The sequence below is a fragment of the Colossoma macropomum genome, unplaced genomic scaffold, assembly GCF_904425465.1.
Source record: "Colossoma macropomum unplaced genomic scaffold, Colossoma_macropomum, whole genome shotgun sequence".
Lineage (NCBI taxonomy): Eukaryota > Metazoa > Chordata > Actinopteri > Characiformes > Serrasalmidae > Colossoma > Colossoma macropomum.
The window spans coordinates 28381313-28407862 of record NW_023494794.1 but is presented as its reverse complement, the minus strand read 5'-3'; the positions used below and the strand labels follow the sequence as shown (position 1 = coordinate 28407862).

General features: G+C 38.9%; 2 protein-coding genes across 2 annotated transcripts; both read left to right on the top strand.

Annotated features, from left to right (window-relative positions):
* The first annotated feature begins 13522 nt into the window (after positions 1 to 13522).
* Positions 13523 to 23197, top strand: LOC118814614 (E3 ubiquitin-protein ligase TRIM47-like). Its single transcript, XM_036580311.1, has 7 exons — positions 13523 to 13559; positions 14039 to 14741; positions 18593 to 18688; positions 19680 to 19913; positions 20365 to 20521; positions 21861 to 21929; positions 23085 to 23197. Exons 2-7 carry the CDS (start codon positions 14166 to 14168, stop codon positions 23195 to 23197), a joined length of 1245 nt encoding a protein of 414 aa, XP_036436204.1. The 5' UTR covers positions 13523 to 13559; positions 14039 to 14165.
* Positions 23198 to 24163: 966 nt separating this feature from the next.
* Positions 24164 to 26278, top strand: LOC118814612 (tripartite motif-containing protein 16-like protein; the record flags this gene model as incomplete). The annotated part of the gene is made up of 2 exons (XM_036580310.1): positions 24164 to 24212; positions 24944 to 26278. Coding segments are annotated over 2 exons (579 nt in total), but the record flags the coding sequence as incomplete, so codon positions are not given.
* Between the last annotated feature and the right edge of the window lie 272 nt (positions 26279 to 26550).

The window sequence follows — 26550 nt, the reverse complement described above, 5'->3', positions numbered from 1 at the left end:
TTCCCTGTTTACCTCTATTTCTCCTCCTATATCTGCTTCTTACTCTCCTTTTTCTCGTTTCTCATTCTCTTTTTCTCTCATTCTCTTCTCTCTGCTTGTATTTCTCTTTTTTATTATCTTGCTCTTTCATTCTCTCTTCTCTCTTTACTTTTATTCTGTTTCTTTTTTCCTCTTTCTCTCTATCCATTTCTCTTTCTCTTGTTTATCTCCCTCTGTGCTTCTCTTATTTATTTCTATTCTTATTCTCTGCCCGTTTTTCTCATTTCTCATTCTCTGTCTCCTCTGCTTCATTGTGTTTTTCTCTCATTTTCTCTTTCTCTTGTTTTTGTGTCATTCTGTTTCTGTGTCTTTTTTCTTCCATTCTCTCTTTCTCTTTCATTTTCTCTCATCTCTCCATTTCTCTCTCCCCTTTAGTGTCTTTCTCTTTTTGTTTCTGTTTCTTCTCTCTCTCTTTCATTTCTCCCTGTATTTCTCTTTTTTCTCTCTAATCTAAAAATACCCCCCCCCCAAAAAAAATCTCTCCCTCTTCTCACTCTACCTCTCCTCTCTTGTCTCTCTCTTCCCTCTGTCTCTAATCGTCTCACAGTGAGAGGCATAAGTGTTGATGGAGAGCAATAGTGTGTGTGTGCCTGTGTGTGTATTTATGTGTTTGTGGGGTCTGAATCCCCCCAGTCTGATGAACACATGATGGTTCAGTGTTTGTGGGGTCGTTAGTCTGCAGCTTTTATCAGAAACAGTAAAAGAGGCCAAAGCTGATCTTCTGGCTGCTGAGGTTAAAGGTCACCGCAGTGTTTCTTCATCCTGATCTCCATCTGCTTCATCTGTATCGTTACGCTCGATTAGCTCAGACCATCATCTCAACACGCCTCCCTGAACTTAGAGGAGATCACAGACTCACCCACTCTGAGCTCACTTAGAGTAGAAGTCAATGGGGAAAGGTTTTAAAGGTAAGTGTTGGTGGTTGCAGTGAGCAGCTGTGTGTTTCACACACTGCTGATTTCAGTGTTACTGAATACTGATGAAACGCTCGTCACACACATGCTAATGATCTGACTACACTCTCTGCTACAAATGAAAACATACAACAAACAGCTACTACCGTTTATAACAAATCCGCCAACAGAGTTTTTCCCCTTAACATGAGCATCTTAGGACACCTTTACATGGTGAAACTTTCATGCAACTAGTTGCATGTTGTGAGTTGCGAGCAACCTAATAAACAAACGAGTTGGACGAAACTTGTTCCATGGAGTCGAGATTCCTGCAACTGTCACGTCTGAGTTTCAAATGTGTTGCAGGGCACTTTACGTCCCATGTGTCAAACACCAGACCCACAGGCCAAGTCAGGCCCCTGACACCGTCCTATTTGGCCTGCGAAATTATTTAAATTTTCTATTCTTATTAGCTCGCTTCACCCTGAAATGCACTACATTTCCCAGCGTGCACTGCAACAAAGTGTGCGCTCTGACCCCCTTCCCCCAACAACAATCTCTGGGCCAGCGGTTACACAAACAGAAAAGATGTCTGGTGTCTAGGTCAAGTAAATAGACAGTTTTAAAAAAAATACCTAAAACTATTTATTTTTATTTAAGTTAAGTTTTTAATGCCTATTTTGCTGTTAAAGTTTTGGCATATTTCTTTGAATAAACAGTGGCCTGTTGGGGTCATGGCAAAATGTTAAGTAAAAATGAAATAAAAACACAGCTGGCCCACGGATTTGCTATTTTTTTTTTTTTATTTTGGACCTTTTAGTGGTTGAGTTTGACACCCCAGCTTTACGTTATGCAGTTCGAGTGCAATTTAGTATCACGTAGGTTTCAAGCAACTAAAACTGTGGAAGTTCCAGCATGTACAGCCAGCCTTAGACAATGTAACTGTACAGTAACAACACAGAAGTTGTTATAGGGCCCCCTGGTCGCCGCGGGGCCCTAAGCAGCTGCTTATGTTGCTTATTAGGTAGAGCAGGCTCTGGTGTTGTGCATCCTTATGAACGCGGCTCTACAGTAAAGTGTTACTGAATCATCTTATACAGGATTCTGCGCTTATATTAATAGAAACAGTGACTGCAGACGTGTGAGCGGTACAGTACGTGTCTGTGAGCGTGTGATGTGAAGATGGCAGCGCTGACCCACTTCTTTACCAGAGGGCTGGAAATAGCCTCGGCCAGCAGTGCATCGTGGGTAAAATAAGTGTTGTGTGGTGTGAAATATTTTCCCATGAGGCTCTGCAGACCATCACCATGGCGATAATGCTTTCACTGATTAATCTGTAGTGCGGAATAACAGATGCTCCCAAACACTCTCTCTCTCTCTCTCTGTTCTCTCTCTCTCACTCACTCACTGTACCTCCTGTATACTCCCAGTCTTTCTTCTCTTTCTTGTCTCTTTTCTCTTCTTCTCTCTCTCTCCCCCTTTTATCTTTCTTACCTTTCTTGTTCTCTCACTTTCTTTCTCTCTCTCTCTCTCTCTCTCTCTCTCTTCTCTTTCCCTCTCTCTCTACTCATCTCACACTGAGAGACACAAGTGTTGATGGAGAGCAATAGTAGGTGTGCCTGTGTGTGTATTTATGTGTTTGTGGGGTCTGAATCCCCCCAGTCTGATGAACACATGATGGTTCAGTGTTTGTGGGGTCGTTAGTCTGCAGCCTTTATTAGAAACAGTAAAAAAGGCCAAGGCTGATCTTCTGGATGCTGAGGTTAAAGGTCACTGCAGTGTTTCTTCATCCTGATCTCCATCTGCTTCATCTGTATCGTTACGCTCAATTAGCTCAGACCATCATCTCAACACGCCTCCCTGAACTTAGAGGAGATCACAGACTCACCCACTCTGAGCTCACTTAGAGTAGAAGTCAATGGGCAGATTAAAGGGAGAGTTGGGTTACAACAGCGTTTACACACACACATGCAGAAGACCCTGGAAACGCCACACACACCAAATACACACTGTGCAAGTGTGTGTGTGTGTGTGAGAGAGAGTGCGAGAGAGAGAGAGAGAGAGAGAGAGAGAGAGAGGTGCTGCTGGAGCTGCTGCATGAATTAAACAGTGCAGCCTGACTGCAGGGATTTCCATCACATCGGCATTCACACTCCAACTGCACTCTACTCGCACTCCTCTACACCACACACACATACACACACACACACACACACAACGAAAAAAGGGCAACCCAAACCTGAATTAAAGGGCAATTCCACTGATTTTTCTAAATTTCTGCATGACTTTATCGTTGAGATGTAAACAGAGTTATTCATGTGATAGGAACCAGGGGTCACCATGACTACAACATAACACAAATATATCACTGCTGTCGGAAGAAAACCTCCTATCTCCATTTTTGTTGTTTTTCAGTTTTTGACATAACTTGAAAAGGCCTGTTGCTTTTTACATTGTCTGTAAATTTCATGATGAATGGACCGAAAGAAACGGGCCAAAATCACTTGGTAAAAACTCTGGTTCCATTGACTTACATTAAAGGTAAAGTAGGTTTTTTCGTTCTCCTGTAAAGTTACCATTTTGGAGATACCAGGTTTTCTTCTGACAAAAGCGATATCTGTTTTATTTGCTATCAAAAACCACCAGTAAACCTACACGTCTTCTGAGTTTCTATGGGATGTTGATGATGGGAAAATAGTGGAAAATCTGAAAAAATAGGTTTTCTTTGGGGACTATTTTGCCTTACAAAGCGCTGCATGTACCTTTCTGCTGTGACTATATTAAAAAAAAATGTTTCAGGCCAAAATCTCACCCCAAAACCATTGTAAAACAGCGTCTCAGTCATCAGGCAGTGGCACTCGCACCAGCGCAACACACACTAACACACCACCAAAACCATGTCAGTGTCACTGCAGTGCTGAGAATGACCCACCACCCAAATAATATCTGCTCTGTGGGGGTTCTGTGGGAGTCCTGACCACTGAAGAACAGGGTAACAAAGTATCAGAGAAACAGATGGACTACCGTCTGTACTGTAGAACTACAAAGTGAAACTAATATGATCAGTGGAGCTGATAAAATGGAAAAAAGAATGTAGATACAAGGAGGTGGACTTGAATATGCACTTCTAATCGTTTGTTTGTTTGCGGTTTTCATGATGTATTTACACGATTGACCAGCAGATGGCAGCAGAATGCAATATTTAGTGCATTTTCGTGTTTCTGCATAATTCAGTGTGTGAGATGTAAACAGAGAGATTCAGAGTGGTTTGGTGAGAAATGGTTCAGATGTCTTTACAGTGGTGGTGATAGGAACCAGGGGTCGCCATGACTACAACACAAATATAGACATTTTATTTACTGTCCAAAACCACCAGTGAACCTACACGAGTCTTCTGAGTTTATGTGAAATGTTGATGATGAAAAATAGTGGAAAATCTGAAATAATAAGTAATAAGTAATAATAAGTTTCTCTGGGGACTATTTTGCCTCACAACGCCCTGCATGTATTCCTCCACCATGAATGGATTTTGAAAGTATGTTTCAGGCCAAAATCTTCTCAAAACTAAACTTAAAGAACAGCATCAGGCAGGGTATTCATAACCATTTCGTGTAATAACTTTCAGATGTCTGTTTCCTATCAACACCACAGTAAACAATTCTGACTTGGTAAGTTTCTCTAAACTGCTCTGAATGACATCTTAACCATTTAATTTAGCAGGTATTTTGTTTGGAAATCATTGTGCTCTGATACATTTCCCTTTTCAAACAAAAAAATTTTAGAAAAAGTCCTAACCCTAGCAATAAAATACTTTAAAATGCTCCATATTTCAACGCCATTCAAAAGCAACAGTTGACTATGTTCACCCAGTGAACTGCTCCTTCTTTTACACACCAGTACAACTCTGCTACTCTGCTAGGCTGCTGGTTAGCAAACCAAAGGCTAGCAAAAACAAAAATAAAGGCAATTCACCACAAAGTTTATAGGCAGACTAAGCAATAATTCACAGAATGTATGTACATTATGTGTAAACTGTTAAAAAAACAAAAAACAAACAAGCAGACAAAGTTTTGCATTACAAAGTTTGTCCGGCTACCTATAGCTCACTGATGCTAACCCAGCCGAGGGTGGGTTCAATTCCAATTGAAAAATCCTCTCTTCACGGCCTCCGCACAGACTCCTCTATCTTTGAATGTTGAGAGACCAAAATACTCAAAACTGAAGGGCAAATTACCGTTTCGAAAATGTATTTGAAGTCACTGATAAAACCTCATAACCAGCGTAGGCCTTAAATATAATCCTCTGAATGAAGTGTGTCTTACACAGGTTCAGGTTTCTGTTGACACATCGATTCCCATCATCTGCACACAAGCATTAAAGCATCCCAACAATAAAGATTGTTTACATTTTTATTTATTTAGGCATTTCTATCACGTTATTATCGCAGATAGCAAGCATATATCGGTCCCCTGGCTTCATAAGACACCCTGCTGTTCACACTGCTGGTCCAGCCTCGGACCACCCAGATTACTGCCCCGCATACAAGCTCTAACTAGTTTTTAATCTCCTCAAAAAAGATTTTAAATGCACAGATTTTAAATGAAGACAAATGACACAAACAACTGAGAAAAAAATAATGACTAGACCTAACGTACAATGATTTTATAGAAAATGTTACTGACGCTGTGCCAGATTAAAATTATTTACTAATTTACAAAGTATAACTAAAGAAAGGAAGGACGAAAGAATAAGTAAATTGGACCGTGAGTGGAAAATGAGCGATGATAAGTGGAATTTTGTCTAATATATAAAATATATATATTATATATTACATATATAAAAACACCAGCTGAGCTTAAATGCTCAGCAAAACGCGCTCACAACGTTGATGTGACGTCTCTTTTTGGTTGGATTCTGGTCGACGCCACATGATCTAAACACGACCAGTTTTTAACATAAAATACTTAAGTGAGATTTTGGTTGAGAATATGACGCGGATATAACGTTGAAATGCGACTTCTATTTTAGGCGTTTTGACGGTTATGTTATGTAACGGTTGGGACTGCAAATAAAATGCTGCTAAAAGTGTATATAGAGAGTACTGACACTTTCCTACACTTTAATTTTATATCCTAGCATTGGTATCTACTTTGTGTATTTTCTGCCATTCACGTTTTAACATATATTTTTAACATTTCTCAAACCCCTCGTGTGAAGCCGAGGCAGCAGATGTCCTGATCTGTAAAACATGCACGCTGACAACAGTTCGGTAAAATGAGTTGGAGATCAGCGGATCTGCACAGCAGCTCACGAGCCCGTCACAGTTTACAAATCCAGAGCCGTATAGAGAGAGAGTAGGGTCAGCTCCGTTCACTCCAATCAGAGCCGTATAGAGAGAGAGTAGGGTCAGCTCCGTTCACTCCAATCAGAGACGTATAGAGAGAGTAGGGTCAGCTCCGTTCACTCCAATGGACCGTTTTTTTTTTTTTACAGCAATGGCGGATCGTGGAGCCTCTCAATAGTTCCCGGAAGTTAGCAAATACTAGCAGCTGCAGCAGAACAGACCAGTTGTGATTCGCTTTAAAAGGGTAAAACTATTAAAGAATCAGTTTGTACACAATAAGCACATCTGAATCAAATTAACATGCATATTAAAGTGTGTCGGTGGATTATCCCTGATTAAATTCGTAGATTTAGGGAACATTAACAGATAACAGATCAGGCTGGGGTACTGAGTAAAGTAACCCACAATGTTAACCATAACCAGCCTAGTAATGGTAAAATCCCTGCTCTAATGTCGTTTTATCCACCGTTGTTGAATCTTAGAAAAGGCTTCTAAACGTGATTTTTCACGGGGTGGGAGTTAAATATTAGTTAAATATAACACTGGGGCAGAGCTTGTAGAGGGGAGGAGGTGGAGGAGATGAAATGAGAATATCGTTATCCATTTTGGAGTACGAGCTAATGTAGGTTACACAATAAAAAGAAAGCTGTTTTCGTGATACATCACTATTGATGTGGATTTATAGTGCATACTGGAGACTTTAAAAAGTAAACAAATATAAGACTTATGGATTGGGTGTTTGCAGGCTTTGTGATTCTGTTGACTGTTATCTGTACATTATGTTGCAGTTTAGTTGATTTTGGATTGATGGCAAGAACCACAGGGGGATTCAACTCAGCCTAGAGACTCCCTACAATAAGACAGCACCCCCCACCCTGCACCCTGAGTCTCAGCTCCCTGGGTTTTCCAATTCTTTACCTGTTCCTTATTTTTAATAAATAAAACATTAAGCTTCCCAGTAGTGTGGCTTTTGTTTGTGAAATGTATGCAATGTCACGTTGTTGTTGTAATCTTTAGTGATGGTGTGTAATTTAGTAATTGCTCCTGCTGACTTGAGCCAGCAGTTTTTTCTTCTGTGTCAGAGGAGAAACCAAACATTTCACTCCTTTCTCTGAGCGACTGAAGCATCTCCATGCAGCAGAGCAAACCATGGTGAGGACTATATGCAAGGACAACATGGAGAAAAGGGCACAGACAAACTGCCTGCCAGGCTATTCATGTTTGAGTTTGTTATAGCTTTATTTAATGAATCCATCGCAGTAAATATGTGCATAGTAAAAATACAAGATATATAAATATGTTTATATGTGTACAAACAAATATAAATAGATGTGTTTATTGTGTCCTGTCTGGATATGATGTATTTTAATGCACGCTTTTTAATACAGATTTTTTCATATGCAAGCCAAACAAATTTCTTTGGCTCTTTCTCCTTCTGTCCTTTCGGAAAGTCATAGAGTTTACAATAGTCATCAAGTCATTAAAATTATCTAGGCCTTGGGATTACTGAAACAACCATTAATTAAAGATGTATTTATGTTAATTATATTTATTTTATGTTGAAAATTAATCTGATCTCAATTTTGAAACATTCCTTCCCTTCCCCTCCCTCTAAGTATATCAATAAACATTATGACTGATCTTAACTACCATACAAGTTTAAGAACATAATATCTTTAATACTGAAAAGTCAAAGCAATGAAACAACGAAAACACACTCTGAAACCATGTTCACATTAACCCAACATGTCAACAAGGCAGGTAACGACAGCGGTTTAATCCTTAAATAGTAGCGAATTTGACTTTATAATATATCAGATTGTTGTAACTACACACACACACACAGGTTGGGTTTCTATATAAATATTGTAAATCAGTGCATTTATTGACTTACATGTATATTGAGTACCGAAAGATGCAGTTCTGTCGCTGAGTGTTTATGGGTTTAAATCGCCCGCAAAGAACTTCCTGGAACTATCTGAAGTCTACGTGAATCACGTGACCATCAAGCATGTTGAACTTCTGTTGACGCTACTCTCCCTCTATACGGCTCTGCTTTGTGTATTTTCTGCCATTCACGTTTTAACATATATTTTTAACATTTCTCAAACCCCTCGTGTGAAGCCGAGGCAGCAGATGTCCTGATCTGTAAAACATGCACGCTGACAACAGTTCGGTAAAATGAGTTGAAGATCAGCGGATCTGCACAGCAGCTCACGAGCCCGTCACAGCTTTTCAAATCAAAACACTCGCGAGGGAAAACCGTTATTTTACTCCAGAGCCGTTGGACGCTTTGCTTTGTGTTTTCAGGTAAGAACGCAGTATATACAATAAATATATAATGAATTATAGTAATTTATAACTCCTGGCAGTTGAAAATAACGTTTATAAATTATATATATTTTTATCAAAGAAACTCATTTTGTTTTCATTGTTTTTTTTTAGCTAATGTTAACCAACTGAAAACGTAGTTAGTTAGTGTTAACCTAGCTAGCTGGCTGTATGTTACAGCTACATAGGTATAAACTGTCAGCTGGCTAAAATTAGCCGGCGATAGGTGAGTTAATATTAACTTATTTTAAAGTTAGCTGGCTGACTAAGCCCACAATTAACTACCAGTTTCGCCTTTGAGTTTTTGTACAGTCAGTACTGATGTTATGTTTGTTAGGTAGTTAACGTAGCTGAACTCCGTTTCTTTCTCAGTGTATCACGGCGAGCACAACAAACCACATAAAGGTAGGATATTCCTTTGCTGGGGCTGGAAAAGTGAATACATGTTATTTACGATGTGACTTTATTGGGGCAGCGTTTCCCAACTGCAGTCCAACTGCTTTGTGTTTTTCCTGCTCTAACATGTGAACATAAAAGGCATTGATAATTAAGTTGGCTTGAAAAAGCCAACTTACTGTTCTTCGTAATCATCTTCTTATTATTATTCTACGCTCAAAATATAATATGTTTCTTGTCGCACATTTTTCGAGCTAGAGCCACGAAACTTTGTAGGATCCTAGTACCTATACCCGATTAGGTTAGGCTTGTGCTTTTCTAAGGAATCTGACGCACGTTTTTGTAAAATTATCGTTCAAAGACGATGTTTTTCCCATAGGGAATGAATGGGCAGAATGTTCGCGACATTCTAATTAACTGCCACAAGTGATGTATCTCACACACACATACACTCACACACAGTACACAAAGACTTACATGCTCACAGCCTAATGCGCAGCAGTATCAGCACCAATCAAGAATTTTTCAAGGTGGAACTGCTTTTAAGGTGGAATTGCACTTAGGTAGCACTGAATTTAGGGTGGAACTTCAATTAGCATAACATTAAATTTAAGGTGGAACTTCAATGGACATAGCACTAAATTTAAGTTGGCACAGAATTTAAGGTGGAACTTCAATTAAAATAGCTTTAAATTTAAGGTGGAAATGCAATTAACACAGCACTAAATTAAAGGTGGATCTGCAATTAATACAGCAGTAAAATTAAGGTGGCACAGAATTTAAGGTGGAGTTTCAATTAACACAGCACTAAATTTAAGGTGGCACAGAATTTAAGGTGGAGTTTTAATTAGCATAACATGAAATTTAAGGTGGAACTTCAATTAACACCACTAAATTGAAGGTGGCACAGAATTTAAGGTGGAGTTTCAATTAACATAGCACTAAATTTAAGGTGGCACAGAACTTAAGTGGAATTGTCAATAAAGGGAGCACTAAAATTAAGGTGGCACAGAATTTAAGGTGGAACTTTAAACAACATAGCGCTAAAATTAAGGTGGCATAGAATTTAAGGTGGAACTCTCCTTGAGGTAGCACTAAAATTAAGGTGGTACAAATTTAAGGTGGAACTTCAATTAACATAGCACTAAATTTAAGGTAGCACTGAATTTAAGGGGGGACTTTAATTAGCATAACATTAAATCTTTAGGTGGAAATTCAATTAACACAGCACTAAATTTAAGGTTGAACTGCAATTAACACAGCACTAAATTTAAGGTTGAACTGCAATTAACATAGCACTAAATTTAAGGTAGCACTGAATTTAAGGTGGAACTCTCCTTAAGGTAGCACTAAAATTAAGGTGGTACAAATTTAAGGTGGAACTTCAATTAACATAGCACTAAATTTAAGGTAGCACTGAATTTAAGGGGGGACTTTAATTAGCATAACATTAAATTTTTAGGTGGAAATTCAATTAACACAGCACTAAATTTAAGGTGGAACTGCAATTAACATAGCACTAATTTAAGGCATCAAAGAACTTAAGTTGGAACTTCAATTAACATAGCATTACATTTAAGGTGGAACTTCAATTAACATAGCCCTACATTTAAGTAATCACAGAATTTATGGTGGAACATCAATTAACATAGCACTAAATATAAGGTGGCACAGAATTTAAGGTGGAACTTCAATTAACAAAGCACTAAATATAAGATGGCACAGAATTTAAGGTGGAACTTTAATTAACATAGCACTGAATTTAAGGGGGGACTTTAATTAACATAGTAATAAAATTAAGGTGGCACAGATTTTAAGGTGGAACTTCTTTTAAGGTGGCACTGCAATTAACATATCACTAAATTTAAGGTGGAACACTATAAGGTAGTACTAAAATTAAAGTGGCACAGAATTTAAGGTGGCACTTCTTTTAAGGTGGCACAGAATTTAAGGTGGAACTCTTCTTAAGGTAGCACTAAAATTAAGGTGGCATAGAATTTAAGGTGGACCTTTATTAACATGGCACAGAATTTAAGGTGGAACTCTCTTGAAGGTAGCACAAAAATTAAGGTGGAACCTCATTTAAGGTGGTGCTGAATTTAAGGTGGAACTGCAATTAACAGTACTAAATTTAAGGTGGCACAGAATTTAAGGTGGAACTCTCTTTAAGGTAGCACTAAAATGAAGGTGGCATAGAATTTAAGGTGGAACTTCAATTAACATAGCACTAAATTTAAGGTGGCCCAGAATTTAAGGAGGAATTCTGTTAAAGTAGCACTAAAATTAAGGTGGAACAGAATTTAAGGTGGAATTTCATTCAAGGTGGCAGAATTTAAAGTGGAACTGCAATTAACATAGCCCTAAAATTAAGGTGGCATAGAATTTAAGGTGGAACTCTCTTTAAGGTAGCACTAAAATTAAGGTGGCACAGAATTTAAGGTGAACCTTAATTTACGGAAGCAACATTTTATCGAAATTTTAACAACTTCCACCATTTTAATGTTTTAACACAATTAACTGGCTTTTTCAAGCCAACTTAAAGTATGTTCACGAGCTTTCTCTTTCTAGTTAAGATTCCGTTGTGTTAATTGAGGGAAAGCACACAATTATATAGCTAGAGCGGAGACAGAGAAATAATGAATTCATTAAAGAAGTACTTCTTTGAGAATCTACAGCAGGAGTGTACAACTCTGGTCCTGAGGACTTTTGTCCAGTACAGTTTGGTAGTTTTCCTCCTCAGAGACGCCCACTAAACCTGGAAATTAACGGATGAGTGTAATCAGGTGTGTTTAAGCAGGTAAATCACCAGACTGTGCTGGACACTGGCCCTCTAGGACCGGAGTTGTGCACCCCTGATCTACAGCTTGTGTGTATGCTGCCTTCTATTGAAATGCACTGAATTTTCCCAAACAGCATATACATGTTTTATCCCTCTAAAATAAATCCCTCAAAAATGTCAGATTCTTATCCATTTACTTTTATGCACGATAACTCCTTATGCCATATTGACAGGTACATCTGAAATTGAAAAAAAAAAAATGAATAAATCTAATCACAATAAATTAGATTTATGTCTAGCTTTAAATCTAACTTAAAAAACTCAGCCTGTTTTTTTTTCTTTAGTCTCTCTACCTGCAATTAAATTATACGGTGGAAATGGATTAAAGGAAATAAGGAGCCAACCGAATCAGAAGCTGCGAATAAGTAACTAACTTCAGCCTCGTTAAAGAAAAGAAGGAAGGAAAAATAAGTAAATTGGACTGTGAGTGGAAAGTGAGCGAGGATAAGTGGTATTTTCTCTATTACTTTGGTTAAACACCGGTGGACCGCCCAGAAAAAGCTGAGCAAAATGCCAGTGGACCGCCAGCTTTGCCCTCAGTGGCCCAACAGTGGCCCACTATCCTCCTGCTATCAGTCTGGTCTATGCTGGTTTTTCTAGCAGGGAATAAAGAGCTGCTTATGAAGGCCTCACATTCTAGACACATTCAGGTTTGTTTATTTCAGGATACTGTAGCGCTTCAGTGAAAATATGTGATTCAGAGTGGTTTGGTGTGAAATGTTTCAGATCTTCTCAGATCAGTTCTTTACAGTGGTGGTGATAGGAACAAGGGGTCACCATGACTACAATACAAATACAATACAAAGACATTTATTTTACTATCCAAAACCACCAGTGAATCTACACGTGTCTTCTAAGTCTATATGGAATGATGATGGTAAAGTAGTGGAAAATCTGAAATAATATGTTTTCTTTGGTGATTATTTTGTCTATTTTGCCTTGTAACTCCCTGCATGTATCCCTCCACCATGCCTGTAGTTTTAGAAAAATATTTTAAGCCAAAGCTTTACTTCAAAACTATCATTAAACAGTGTCTCAGACATCAGGAAGCGCCCTAATATCCATTTCATGTAACAACTTGCTGTGAGGGAGCTTTTAGAGGTGGACGTCTGGTTCCTATCACCACCACTGTGAACAATTCTGACTCAGTCACTTTCTCTAGAACAGAGCGTTTCATACCAAACCACTCTGAACGGCTCTGTTTACATCTTAACCACTTAATTATACAGACGTTTTCCCCAGAAATCATTTCAACCAGAAACAGTTCCGTTTTCAAACCCAAACAAAATTGTTTACAAGCTCTAGCAATAAACTACTTTCATACTTGAAAACCATTCACACTTCATTCTGCTAGCCTGCTGGTTAACATGCTAAAGGCTAGCAAAACTCATCACTGTTTTTAGCCAGATAAAGCAATAATTCACAGAATTGATGTACACAATGTTCAAACTTCTACAAAAAAAGGCATAACAGAGTGTGCATGGTTAGCTTTTGCTCCATTAGGCTAACATAGCTGAAGGTGGGTATGATTACAATTAAAATATCAGCTCCTTGCTGTCTCTCTCTGCACTGCATTTGTGTAACTTAGATGTGACGCACTTTGAATTCCATGCTTATCTAATCTGGTTTTTCTCGTTGACCAGCATATCAGCTTCCAAAACACATGTCTGTTTTGGTGGAGTCCGGCTATACGAGTCCATGCTGATTCTGCTAGCAGGTTAGTGCTTTACGTAGGTGTTAAAATATGTCTTGTGTCCCCAAACAGGGCATAATATGTCTAACAAAGAGCCACTGATTTATTTGTATTATTTGTTTTCTATTTGTATTCTGTTTTGTCTGCAACAATTCCACCAAGATTTATTACCACTGAAAACTGAACTGGTACATAAAAGACTTTCTATATTTACATGAAATAATTCAATTTGCACACAATTCATTTTTTTCTAGCAATCTAAAATCAATTTAAACATGTAATAGTCAGAATTTCAACATGTCAGAATTGAATTTTAATGGTAAAACTTGAGTTACCATACCATATTATCATGTGCTAAAATCTAATCCACACTAGGATTTTTTTCTGTTTCAGATTTCATGTTTTCACTAATACTATATCCTGATATCAAGAAATTGTGAATTGAAAAGTAAAACTGCTTGCCATTTCTCCTCCTTCTCCTCCTCTTTCTCCTCCTTTCATAGTTTAAGGAACACTGAACCAGGAAGTCTCTCAGTTCAGAGGGAATGAAACTGATTTCAGAGTGCTGCTCTCTCCCTCTCTCTCTCTCTCTCTCTCTCTCTCTTTCTCTCAGTCTGACCATTCAGGAAAATGGCAGAAACTGGTATTTCGGAAGATCAGTATCGGTTTATCTGTCCAGTCTGTCTGCATCTGCCAAATGATCCAGTGACCGTTCCCTGTGGACACAGTTTCTGTATGCTGTGCATTAATGGCTGCTGGGATCAGGAGGATCAGAGGGGGGTCTACAGCTGCCCCCAGTGCAGAGAGACCTTCACTCCGAGGCCTGTTCTACGCAGAAACTACTTTATAGCTGAAATGTTGGAGAAACTGAAGATAGAACATCAAGCTGCTCCTCCTGCTGGACCTGGAGATGTGGAGTGTGATTTCTGCACTGGGAGAAAACTGAAAGCTGTCAAATCCTGTCTGATGTGTTTGGCCTCCTTTTGTGAAGATCATCTTAAGCCTCACCTTGAAGTTCCTGGTTTGAAAAAGCACAAGTTGGTCAAAGTGTCCAATCAGCTACAACAGAAGATCTGCTCTCAACACGACAAACTGATCGAGATCTACTGCCGCACTGACCAGAGCTGTATTTGCTACTTGTGTACGATGCATGAACACAAAGGTCACGATACAGTTCCAGCTGTAGCAGAAAGAGCCCAGAAACAGGTGAGAGGTAACATACACATCTAGAAGTAACAAATTTAAATCCTTAATTTCGTCAAGAATGTAATTGGTTTTAGCGTTGCTCCAAAAGTGTTTTGCTGCAGCTCGCTTTTTTTGGTACCAGAGTCTGTTTTCGCACATGCTTAGACTGAGAAATCCGAAAGAAATCAGAGTAAGAGTTTACATGCACTGAGAAATCTGATTACTAAGATAAGATCCAGCTCTGTCTATCTGATTTCTTAATCAGATTTCTAGACCTTACTCTGATCTAAGAAATCGGAGTGTGCTGTTTACATGACAATTTGAATAGCCAGATAACTGCAGAAATCCGAGCACCACAGCACAGTACTCAGCATTTTACAGTTACCGCACTAAATAAAACCAGAGCCATAGTCAGGGCTGTACACTTACTTTTATAAGTACTAGTGCTGGTGGGTTGTAAATGTTTGTGTCGGCTGAGAAAGCGGTCAGCTGTGCTAGCATTTGAGCTAACACTAGCTGTAACTGGTGACATTTTAGATACTGAGAGTGATTTATTGTCCTCGAAACTGGGTCTTTTCTCCTTGGTGGACGACATGCCAAGATGCTGGATGGTCAAGGTAACATTAAACCAAGAAATACGTTTACATTTTTTCTTACTCTGTTTAATCATTGGTAGCTTATCTGGAGAAACAACCGTGCTAAGCTTCCTTGACAATGTGTCCATATTCTTGACATAACTCCTTTGGCACCAAGCAAGCTAGCTGTGTTTGTGATATGACAGTAACGTAATATACAATAAGTTAGATTGTGAGTTGTCTCTTATTGCACTCTCCGGTTAGTATGTTTCTCTCACTGATTAGGAAAAACAATGCAAACAATCACACTTGCAAGTGAATGGATATCTTTGCACAGAATATATTTTCATCACAAATGCAGTTAAAACTGTTTCACTGTACAGCCCTGAAAAAAAAAAAACAGCACAGACCTTCCATGCTGGTCTAGGGCTGATCAGGGGCTGGTTTAGCTGGCCAACCAGCGTACCAGCATGCCAAACACAACATATGCTGGCTTTGCTGGTGACCAGCCATGCTGGTCTGTCCTGGTTTTTCTAGCCGTGAGGTCTGTTAATACTAGCAGCTAACGTTGCTAGCCTTGCCTTTTTTCAACTTCATCAAGTTGGGGAGCTGGTTAGCTGATACCAAATGTGATAAATTCTTTATGTTTAAAGTTTTAATCTATGTTATAGATGTGCTTTGTGCTGCATGGTGGCCTTAAAAGTTGCAGTTTCAGGGTTTGTTTTGTTTTATCAGTCAGCACTGAACGAATCAAACTAGCCAATGATTTTTTGACCAGCCAACACCCATCTTACAGGCTTCACAGTACAGGCTTTTTAAAATAAATGGTAGCACCAGAGTGATGTAACACCATAGAAGAACCACATTAAGTTCTCTGAAGAACCTTTAAACTTCAATACTACATATGAATTCTACATAATGTAAAGTTTCTATGCCAATTACAGGTTTGCTATAGAACAGGGGTGTCCAGTAGAGATGAAACGGTTACCGGTTTCACGGTAAACCGCAGTAAAATTAATGACGGTTAGTAGTACCGTTTGAACTTTAAAGTATCGTTAAAACCGCGGTCGATTACCGCGGTGAGAAAACTCGGAGATTCTGAGATATTTCAGCCTTCTAAGAAGACCAAGTCTGACGTTTGGTCATATTTTGGGTTTTATAAGGATGCAGAAGGAAAGTTAATTGAAGATGACCACCCTGTCTGCAGAACAGGCCGAAAGAAAATAGCGGTGAAAGGGGGCAACACATCAAACTTTAGGAGTCATTTCGCGACCCCCACCCGCTTCTTTTTAGAGAATGCAAGGTTAACTTTAACCTAGAAGTCTGTGGGGACTTGGAAATAGAAGAAATGTCACAGTTTGTGTGGTTTAACTTGCGCTTATGGTTCGTTAATCATATAAAATGAAGCTTTTAGCGTCAAAAAAAAAGAAAAACAATCGGTGAATCAACTGTGAATCGAAACTAAAGCTTTTAACACATTTCTGTGGAGCAGTGTCTCCAAAATGAGCTCTGAGTTAACAGTCACACGAGCTCCTGAACGAGACGCTGCAGAGGTTCAATCTGCGCAGCTCCCCTTTCTCGTCTCGCTTGCAGTGTTTATTTTCTGAGAAGAGAATAAAACCGTCTCAAATCACTGTGTCCCCTACATAGAGCGCTACTGTTCAAACAAACACGATCATTATTAACAAGCAGCTGAGCTTTAAATAGGGAATTTGTAACCTGTTGTTAATGTTGATTATAGATGACTTAGTCGAACGTTTCACGCACTCTTTGGGTGAAGGATTTGCTATTTCATGATCCACGAAGTGCACTACATAGGGAAGATAGTGTGCTTTGGGACGGGACCCCGCGCGAGTAAACGCTGTGTGCTGATTTTAGGAAAAGCAGAGTTTCAGAGATTAAACTTCAGGAGTGTTTCTGCCGCAGCTCAGATGCGCGTTGATTTTAAGTTATGTTTTAGTTTTAAAATGCTTTTAGAGAAGCAGCTCCACAGGTGAAGACACACTGTGAGTTCTACACTGTCTGCAGCTCACAGCGCGGTCACGCAATTCCTCTGTGATTTTGGCTGTTTTTCCTGGTGCACTGTGTTGATTAGGGGTTCAGCGCCACAACGGCACAATAATGCTGCAAATGCAGTTCGGACAGAAATCCCCCGAGTGCAGCACTTCTTAGAAGTAGTAATTTTCCATTAAGACTCACCTCAGAGTTGGTCGAAATTTAATTCTCTATGCAGGGAAATCCCTATTTATTGTAATTAATAATAATAATAATAATAATAAGAAGAAGAAAAAGAATAATAACAGTAATAATAATAATAATAATAATAATAACTGTAATAATAATACATTTGCTATTATTTTGTTTATAGAGTATTACAAGTATTGTAAGTAATACAAAAGTAATACTAAAAATGTATTGACCTTATTTTTTAATGTTTATGCAAACAAAAAGTGCATATTGCTGCCAGTTCTATTTGTGTTAATATAAAAGTTGGTGAAACGAGTTTCAGTTTGTGTATCAGTATGTATTTTTTTACTTATTTTACTTTTCAAAACATTTGAACATTATCGCGATAATACCGATAATCGTGATAATTTTGGTCATGATAATCGTGAATTTTAATTTTGATATCGTTTCATCTCTAATATATATATATATATTTATATATATATATATATATATATATATAAGTATATATATATATATATATACATATATATATGTGTGTGTGTGTGTGTGTGTGTGTGTATATGTATGTGTATATATATATATATATATATATATACACACACACACACACTTGTAACTATGTAACTAGTAGTTTACTTAAAAGTGTACTTTTATAAACTAATCAGTGGCATAGACATGTATAACTAGTAAACTGTTCACTGTTGAGTTAAGTTGATATTGTGTAGTTGATTGCACCTTTGCCCTACACGCTGTAGACTGGTGTTTGATCTCCCCACTGGATGAGTATCCTGCACTGTACCAATAAAAATCCTTGGGCGAGACTCCTAACACTACCTTCTTACTTTTTGTAATGGGAATGGAAGAAAAACAACAAGAAAGAATAACTAAATGTGAAAGACTAAACTGGAACTGAGTAAAATAACAGATTCCTTGTTTAATTCTAGGAAATATTTGAAAATCAGTAAATGTTACTTGAGAATGGAACTGAGAACTGCAACTGAGTAAATGGAGTTATTTACTAATAACTTCTGTTGTTTAACTGTCAGAAACAAAATCTAATGTAAAACATATTCTTAAGTATAAGCAGTATAATGTGTTTCTCCTCAGAGTGAGCTAAAGGTGCTGGAGAGGAGGTTTCAGCAGAGACTCCAGGAGAAGGAGAAGAAGCTGCAGGAGCTGAAACAGGCTGTGAACACTATTAAGGTGAGCTGTGAGCTGCAGATCTGTGGACTCTGTGGAGATCTGTGGACTTCAAACTTGTGTTCTGTGACTTTGAAAAAAGTGCTCGACATTTTCATGTCTCGTCTGAAAGGTTGCAGGGCTACAAGGGTATAAAAAGCTCTAACAAGAGGAGACCTCATACCCTTAAGAGGGAATGAAAAGAAGCTAATCAAGCTACAGTACTGTGAAAAAGCCAAAGACACTTCATTTATTTAATTTCCATTCAAAAGTTAAATACATTAAGTACAGATTATTCATTTTACAGTGTCAGGAACAAAGCAGAAAACATATTTAACAGAGACTTTAACACAGAATCCTCAACAGCTAAGTCTAATAACAGCTGTTTGAGTGTTCAGTGTGTCACTCTTTACCTTTTATTACAGCTTCCATTCTTTTCAGGAGACTCATTTTCAGTTTCTCAAAGAAATATACGATACAAACAATATGATGCATATCCGCACATCCACAGTCTTAATAAGAGCTTGGAAACTTTAGAAATTTGGAAATATGACACATTAGTGTGCACTTAGGCAAAACCGCAAACTGCTGGTGTAGACTTTGGGACAGATTGAGAGTACCTAGTACATTCTTAGCAAAAAGGTTTTTTTGGCCTGTAACGATAGTGGAACCCTTTCTGGTGCTATATATAGCTCTTTTCAAACCGATTCTATATAGAACCATCTACAGCACATTCTCAGTGAATGTGAAGAACCATTTCACAATGCAGAAAACCCTTTAATCATGCAATGGGTTCTTTGAGTTCTATATAGAACCATTTTTTTCACTAAAGAACCTTTCATGAACGAGCTTTTTTGAGATTGCACAGCAGAACTGGGAGTTGGGGTAAAGCAAAAATGTGAGCTGGCTGAGGTTCCAGAGGACTGGATTAAGGTACAGTCACAGTAAGAGAGTGAAGGATAGCTGATCTTTAAATGGACTCTCTCTCTCTCTCTCTCTCTCTCTGTCCTAACAGCACTCTGCACAGGCAGCACTGGAGGACAGTGAGAAGATCTTCACTGAGCTGATCCGCTCCATTGAGAAGAAGCGCTCTGAGGTAACAGAGCTGATCAGAGCTCAGGAGAAGGCTGAGCTGAGTCAAACTGAAGAACTGCTGGAGAACCTGGAGCAGGAGATTGCTGATCTAAAGAGGAGAAACACTGAGCTGGAGCAGCTTTCACAAACTGAGGATCACATCCATTTCCTCCAGGTAACTGTCACTCATCTGATTTGGTCTGAGAGCCATTATACGTCCAAAAGTTTGGAGACATCCAGAGTTTCTTCTGAAATGAAGGTGTTAATAGTTAGTTTGTTCAGCAGTTACAGCCTCTACTCTTCTGGGAAGGCTTTAATCTAGATATTGGAACATTAGTGAGGTCAGGTACTGATGGTTGGATGGTCAGTTCTGGATCATTCCAACTCAGATACTGGATGGAGCTCCATCACCCCAGAGAACGCAGTTCCACTGCTCCACAGCCCAATGCTGGGGGGCGTTATACGCCTCTAGCTCATGCTTGCCATTGGACATGGTGAGCTCAGGCTCATAGGTGTAATAAGTGCAACTCAAAGTAGCTGAATTCACTCATTAGAAGGACTGTCTGGACAGGATTAGAAAAATAGTGTGTTTGATTACTCTTATTCTATTTTTTTTCTCTCTGTAGAGTTTCCAGTCTCTCTGTGTCTCTTCTGGATCTGAGGCCTCGTCCAGCTTCTCTGTCCATCCACAGCAGTCATTTGATGGAGTGAGGAAATCTCTCTCTGATCTGAAAGAGCGTCTAGAGCAATTCAAGAAGGAATTCAGTGAAATCCCTGCACAGAGTAAGAGGAGCTTCCTGCTGAGAAAAGCATGGAAATCTTCATCTCATTACTGACAAACCAAAGAAAAAAAAACACACACACAGTCTAAGCCACTGGGTCATGGGAGGTGCTGGAGCCTATCCCAGGAAACACTGGCCTGTCCATCGCAGGGCAGACACACAGACATGTATGTTCACACTCACATTCACACCAAGGGGCAGTTTAGCGTGTCCAATTAGCCTGCATGTCTTTGGTTTGTGGAAGAAAACCCGGAGGAAACCCACGCAGACACAGGAGAACACACAGAAAGGACCCTGGTCATCCAGCCAATAAATAATAATAATAAATTTGTAATACACACAGAAATACTCAAAATTACCTCAAAGTAAGAGAAAGCGAATAAGGTGTTGTACCTTTTTTTGCATTTCTAGCCTTAGTGAAATATTTTTATTGTGATGTATTTTTTTGTGTATGGGTTTGATACACAGTGAGAATTCATTTTTACATGAATTTTACATTTTCCAACTTCTGTTTATGCCCTGAAATTAAACAGGCTGATTTTGTTACTGTGCCTTTAAGACTGATATATGTAAATAAGCTCTGTACTTATTGGCTGCTCTGTATTGTGCCTCATTTAAAAAGCATTCCAAAATGAAACACTTAATATAATTTAAGTTTGAACGGGCGGAGTTAAAGTGCTGCAAGCCCAATAGTTGGATGTATGACATCACAAAAAATCAATTCAAAATTGCAGTTTAGTTTCCATGTACGGACTGTATGGACTGGGAAAAATATGGGCCATTTGAATAATTAATAAAGACTAGTTTTAGATACAGTTTTACCTCCCACCAGTGACCGCCTCCTTCACCATCTGAATGTTTAGTGGTTTAGCCTTATCATGGTCTGTAAGAAGAGAATTTTTTTTTTAAATTTAAATGAAGATGCTGCCACAATCCTAAATCAGACTTTCTAAAACAAAAAGTGGATAGTACCAAAAACGTGGAACACAGTATGACCCAGGATTTCTTTTTGAATTTATCAAGATTTGTTGAAGCTGTAGCCGAAATAAAGCTTATGCTGTAGTAACTGTGGTGGTGCAATGATGTGACGGAGTTCGGAGTCATGACGGAGTCATGTTCTACTGCAGATTTTCCCTCATACACCAGTAGCGAAACCTTCTGTATTTGTGTTGAGCACATGTGAGAGGCTATTCTGGGTGGGCCACTGACATACGTGCCTGTTGGACCCAATCATAACACCACCACCACTGTTTAATTGTAGATCTTCTGCATTCTTCTCTCTGTCTGGGTGGAGAGTGGGGGGTCTATCTCACATGTTCTGTCTGAACGTTTTGTTTCAGGTTCCACAGCTGCTGCAGGACGAATAATTGCATGCTCATGGACAAAAACCAGGCGACAATTTCTGCAGAGTATGTACAAAACACACATGCACCCACACAAAATAAATAATACTACAATAAGAACACAACAAATAATAATTCAAACAATAAGATAAACACATAAAGAGGAGTAAACAATCTGGTCCAGAGCTGCCCAAAGTGAGGCCAATGAAGACATTTGATTTGGTCCACCAGAAAGTCACCCCAAATCCCCCATCCAGTGACAGAACAAGCATATTTATAATCACTGTTGTTGGAACAAAACCTCCAAAATGGTAATTTTACAGGGGAAAAAAAAACTTTATTTTTAATGTAAGGTAATGGAACTAAACGTTTTTCCAAGTAATTTTGGACTGTTTCTTTTAGTCTATTCATTATGAACATTTGACACAAAAATTGTGGTGTGGGGCCTGGTCCTCGGCCCTCTATTTGTCCCGCTCACTGGCGCTGCTGTCGTTACCACACGCTGGTGCCTTCGTCGAGACGCGATGCCCCTTTCAACCGCGTTCTCGCTCCTTCTCGTCGTGACCGGGCCTCTCTGTTGCGTGTGACAGCTCTCAACTTCGTTCACGTGCTCTCCACGCCGCAGCTCTTGCAGCCACCCGCTTCCTGCTTTCCTCACTGCACCGTGCCGTCGGCAGTCGCTCCCCAGAAATCGCTGCTTCACACTCTCCCGGGTCCCCTTTTAAAATAAAAGTCTCCACCTTCGTCGCCTCTATCTTTCTGCTGAATCTTCTGTCATTAATACGGGGTCCGATTTGGTTGGCTAATCATTTGGTTGGGAGAAAATCAGTTACAAAATACACCTAATAACACACAAATCACCTAAATCACACGTAGAGCACCCTGCACAGCAATTCACCACGAAATGACACTACAATACATTCAAGTTGAAACACAAATCACAGCAAAAAAGGAACAAAACCCAACCCAGTGTTCACACCACCAAGATAAACCCTTCATGTTCTACTGCAGATTTTCCCCTCATACATCAGTAGTGAAAACTCCTGTTTTGTGTTCAGCGCATTTGAGAGGTTATTCTGGGTGAGCCACTGACATACATGCCTGCTGGACCCTATCATACCACCACCGCTGCTTTACTGTAAATCTTCTGCTTTCTGCTCTCTGTCTGGGTGGAGAGTGGGGGGTCTGTCTCACTCATTCTGTCTGACCTTTTTGTTTCAGGTTCCACAGCTGCTGCAAGTCGAGTGATTTCACCTTCAGCGCCAAAGACCAGAGAAGATTTTCTGAAGTGTATGTACAAAACACACATGCACCCACATAGAAAGATAGTTTAACTATTAATGTGCATTTAGCCATGTTGGTAGACATTAGAAAACCTGTAAAACACTGAGGCTGCAAAAAATAATGTTTTTATAGTCAATTATTCATGTGAAAGAATCTATTAATAATAGTTGATTAATAGGCTTTAATGTAGCCTGTAAATGCAGAGCTGTGATGATTAAATTTTTGACAAACTGAAGCTCTGTTCACCAAGAGCTAAATTACCACCAGGGTAAAAAAACCTTGGGACTTTGTTCAAGCTTGTATCACACCTCTCCCTGGCTCCACTGAAACCTCTGCTCCTCACTTTATTGAGAACTCTGGGAGGTCACATGGCTCCAGCCTATGTACAGCCAACCTATCCACGTTCAGCTACTCCTGATTACTGACTGCTTTCACCTGTTTCCCTTGTCATGTGTTCCATTAGAGTTAGTATAAATCCCGGACTTTTAATCTAGGTCTTTGTGAAGTAATGTTTCAGCCTGCTGTTCATTACTGAGCTGTTCGTTAGCACTGGTTTTCCTTTTTTGTGAGTTTGCTTTTGGTTTCTTGTTTACGTCTTCTGTCTGACCCTTTTGACTCTGTTTTTGCCTTGATTGTTTTTTGACCTTTTTGTCTGCCTTTTTGACTTTGTGCCTGACCTGTCCTGTACATACCCATTAGCCTGTGTATGACCCTCGCCTGTTTCTGGATTCTGTCGCTGGTTGGTCCCTTTATTAAACGTTTTAACCATCATTCTGCTTTGCTCACATCTGATCCATCCAGACACCTCACAGCCATCTTGTAATTTTGCACTACGTGATATAATAATAAACAATCACATTGTTGTATATCAATAAATGATAGATTAATGTTCTAGCTCTTCAGGCTAACCAGTCAGGTGCTCGGTTTGTGTTAGCAAATAATTGTACACTGCACTGCCATTTTTTTTACTTTGTTTGCCAGAAAAACAGCTAACTTCAGCATTGTCAATTGACTGACCCTACTGCTGCTTCGACACCAGCACCTTTTCTTTTCCGGTGGTCGAAGGTAACGATGTGTTTCCATGAAAAACTAATTCAGGTTTGCGTATGTTGGACTTCTTGTGTGTGTGGATTTATATATCAGAAACAGTCTGAATTAATTTTCATGACCATTTTCCGGAGTCTGTGTGTCCCTCTGAATTAGACAGGCTGTTTTTGTTATTGCACCTTTAAGACTGAAACATGTAAATGAGCTCTGCACTGATTGGCTCTACACACTTAAAAAAAGATGATTCTTCAAGGGTTTTTAGGAAAGGTTGTAGTTCAATTTAACATGTTTAAATGGTTGGTGAAATTGTTCTTCAGATGGATGGAGAATGTGTTACATATGGTTCTGTATAGCACCAAAAAAGATTCTGCTAGTGTTACAAGCATGAAGAACCCTTTTTGGTGCTATATAGAACCCTTTACAACACATTCTCCACCCATCTGATGAACAATTTTACCATGTAAAGAACCATTTAAGCATGCAAATGGTTCTATGTAGAACTCATGGCCTGTTGCCTATACTAAAGAACCCTTGTAGAACCATCTTTGTGTACATGTTTTATCCTCCATTTTAATACCAGGTTGTTTTTCTATTTGCTCATATGGCCACAGAAATATTTATCATCATTATCAATGATGTTAAATGTTTGGTTCAGCTCTAGTGTGAATGTATCTTAGTCCAGGTGTGTTTGTCTTTCAGAATGTATACATTTTGTTAATAAACACAATTTTTTTTTTTTTAATTTTTAGATTTTCGTCAGCTGACTCTGGATCTCGACACAATAAATAATTTCCTCGGCCTGTCTGAGAAGAACAGAGTGGTGAGGTGGAGAGAGGGATTACATAAATACTCCAGTCATCCAGAGAGATTTGACTCAAAGTATCAGGTGTTGTGTAAGGAGAGTCTGACTGGACGCTGTTACTGGGAGGTTGAGAGGAGCAGCGGGGGGGGTTCTGTGTCCATATCAGTCTCATATAAAGGAATCAGCAGAAAAGGACGGGGTGATGAGTGTGAGTTTGGACACAACAGTCAGTCCTGGAGTCTGCAGTGTGGCTCTTCTTCTCTCTCTTTCTATCACAACAGCATTGAGACCAAGCTCTCAGCCCCACTGCCCTCCAGAATTGGAGTGTATGTGGATCACAGTGCAGGAATTCTGTCCTTCTACAGCGTCTCTGACACAATGACCCTCCTACACACCGTACACACCACATTCACTCAGCCTCTTTACGCCGGGTTCTTGGTTGTTTTGGGATCACTTAAACTGTGTGACTCTGGGTGAAGCAGAGTTATTATAGCTCTGAAATGTTCAGCACTTTTTATTTTCATTTAATTTTGATGAATTTTAGCTCAGTTTCAGTTGGTCTTATGAGTGCATTAATAGTTTTAGCTTCTATGTTCTGAAAAGCAACAGTTTTAGTTTAGTTTTTATTCACTTTCGCTTTCAGATTATTGGATATTTGCTTTATGGTGGATATTACGGTAAATATTTGTTTCTTTCTAAGGAATTTCGCTGTTTTTGCAAACCTAAATCAAACAATACTAACCTCACATTAAGCATCATCTTATGAAAACGGAAATTACACTTTTCTGAAGTAAGCGTTTGATGTTGTATATAAACACTGTTAATAATAAACATCTAGAGCCAAAAAAACTAATCATTATCTTTTTTAGGATATCTGTAAAAATAGTACCTTAAAGTGAATATAAATGCATATGAACACCAAAAATAAATAAGCAAATAAGAGACAAACAATAATACAATAATATTATTAATAATACAAAATCATAATCCATGCAATAAAATAAACAAATAAATTTGCATGGTATAAAGAGGGATAAACGATGTAGACCAGAGCTGCCCAAAGTGAGGCTGGTAAGAGGGTTTGATTTGGTCCACCAGAAAGTGACCATAACTGTCTGACTTCCACAAACAAGCTTTATATTATGGTAAAATTAATTTACCCACAGGTTTTCACCACACAGCTCTTTATTGTGGAACAACAGGGTTATTACCATTAATAGAAAATCTAAGTTCATTTTAAAGTTTATTTATAAAGCGCTTTTTACAACAGGTGTTGTCACAAAGCAGCTTTACAGAAAAATCCAGGTCCGATCCCCCATGAGCGTCGCCAGTGGCGACAGTGGCAAGGAAAAACTCCCTAAGAGCAAGAGGAAGAAACCTTGAGAGGAACCAAGAATTAAAAAAGGGGAACCCATCCTCCTCTGGTCGACACCGGAAAGCAAACAGGATTAGTATAAAATATTAGAAAACAACACAGGGAAAAAATACATTTTTAAAGCTGATTGTTATGACAGTAGAGTAACATATACAAGTATAAAATTACTATTTGAAGAA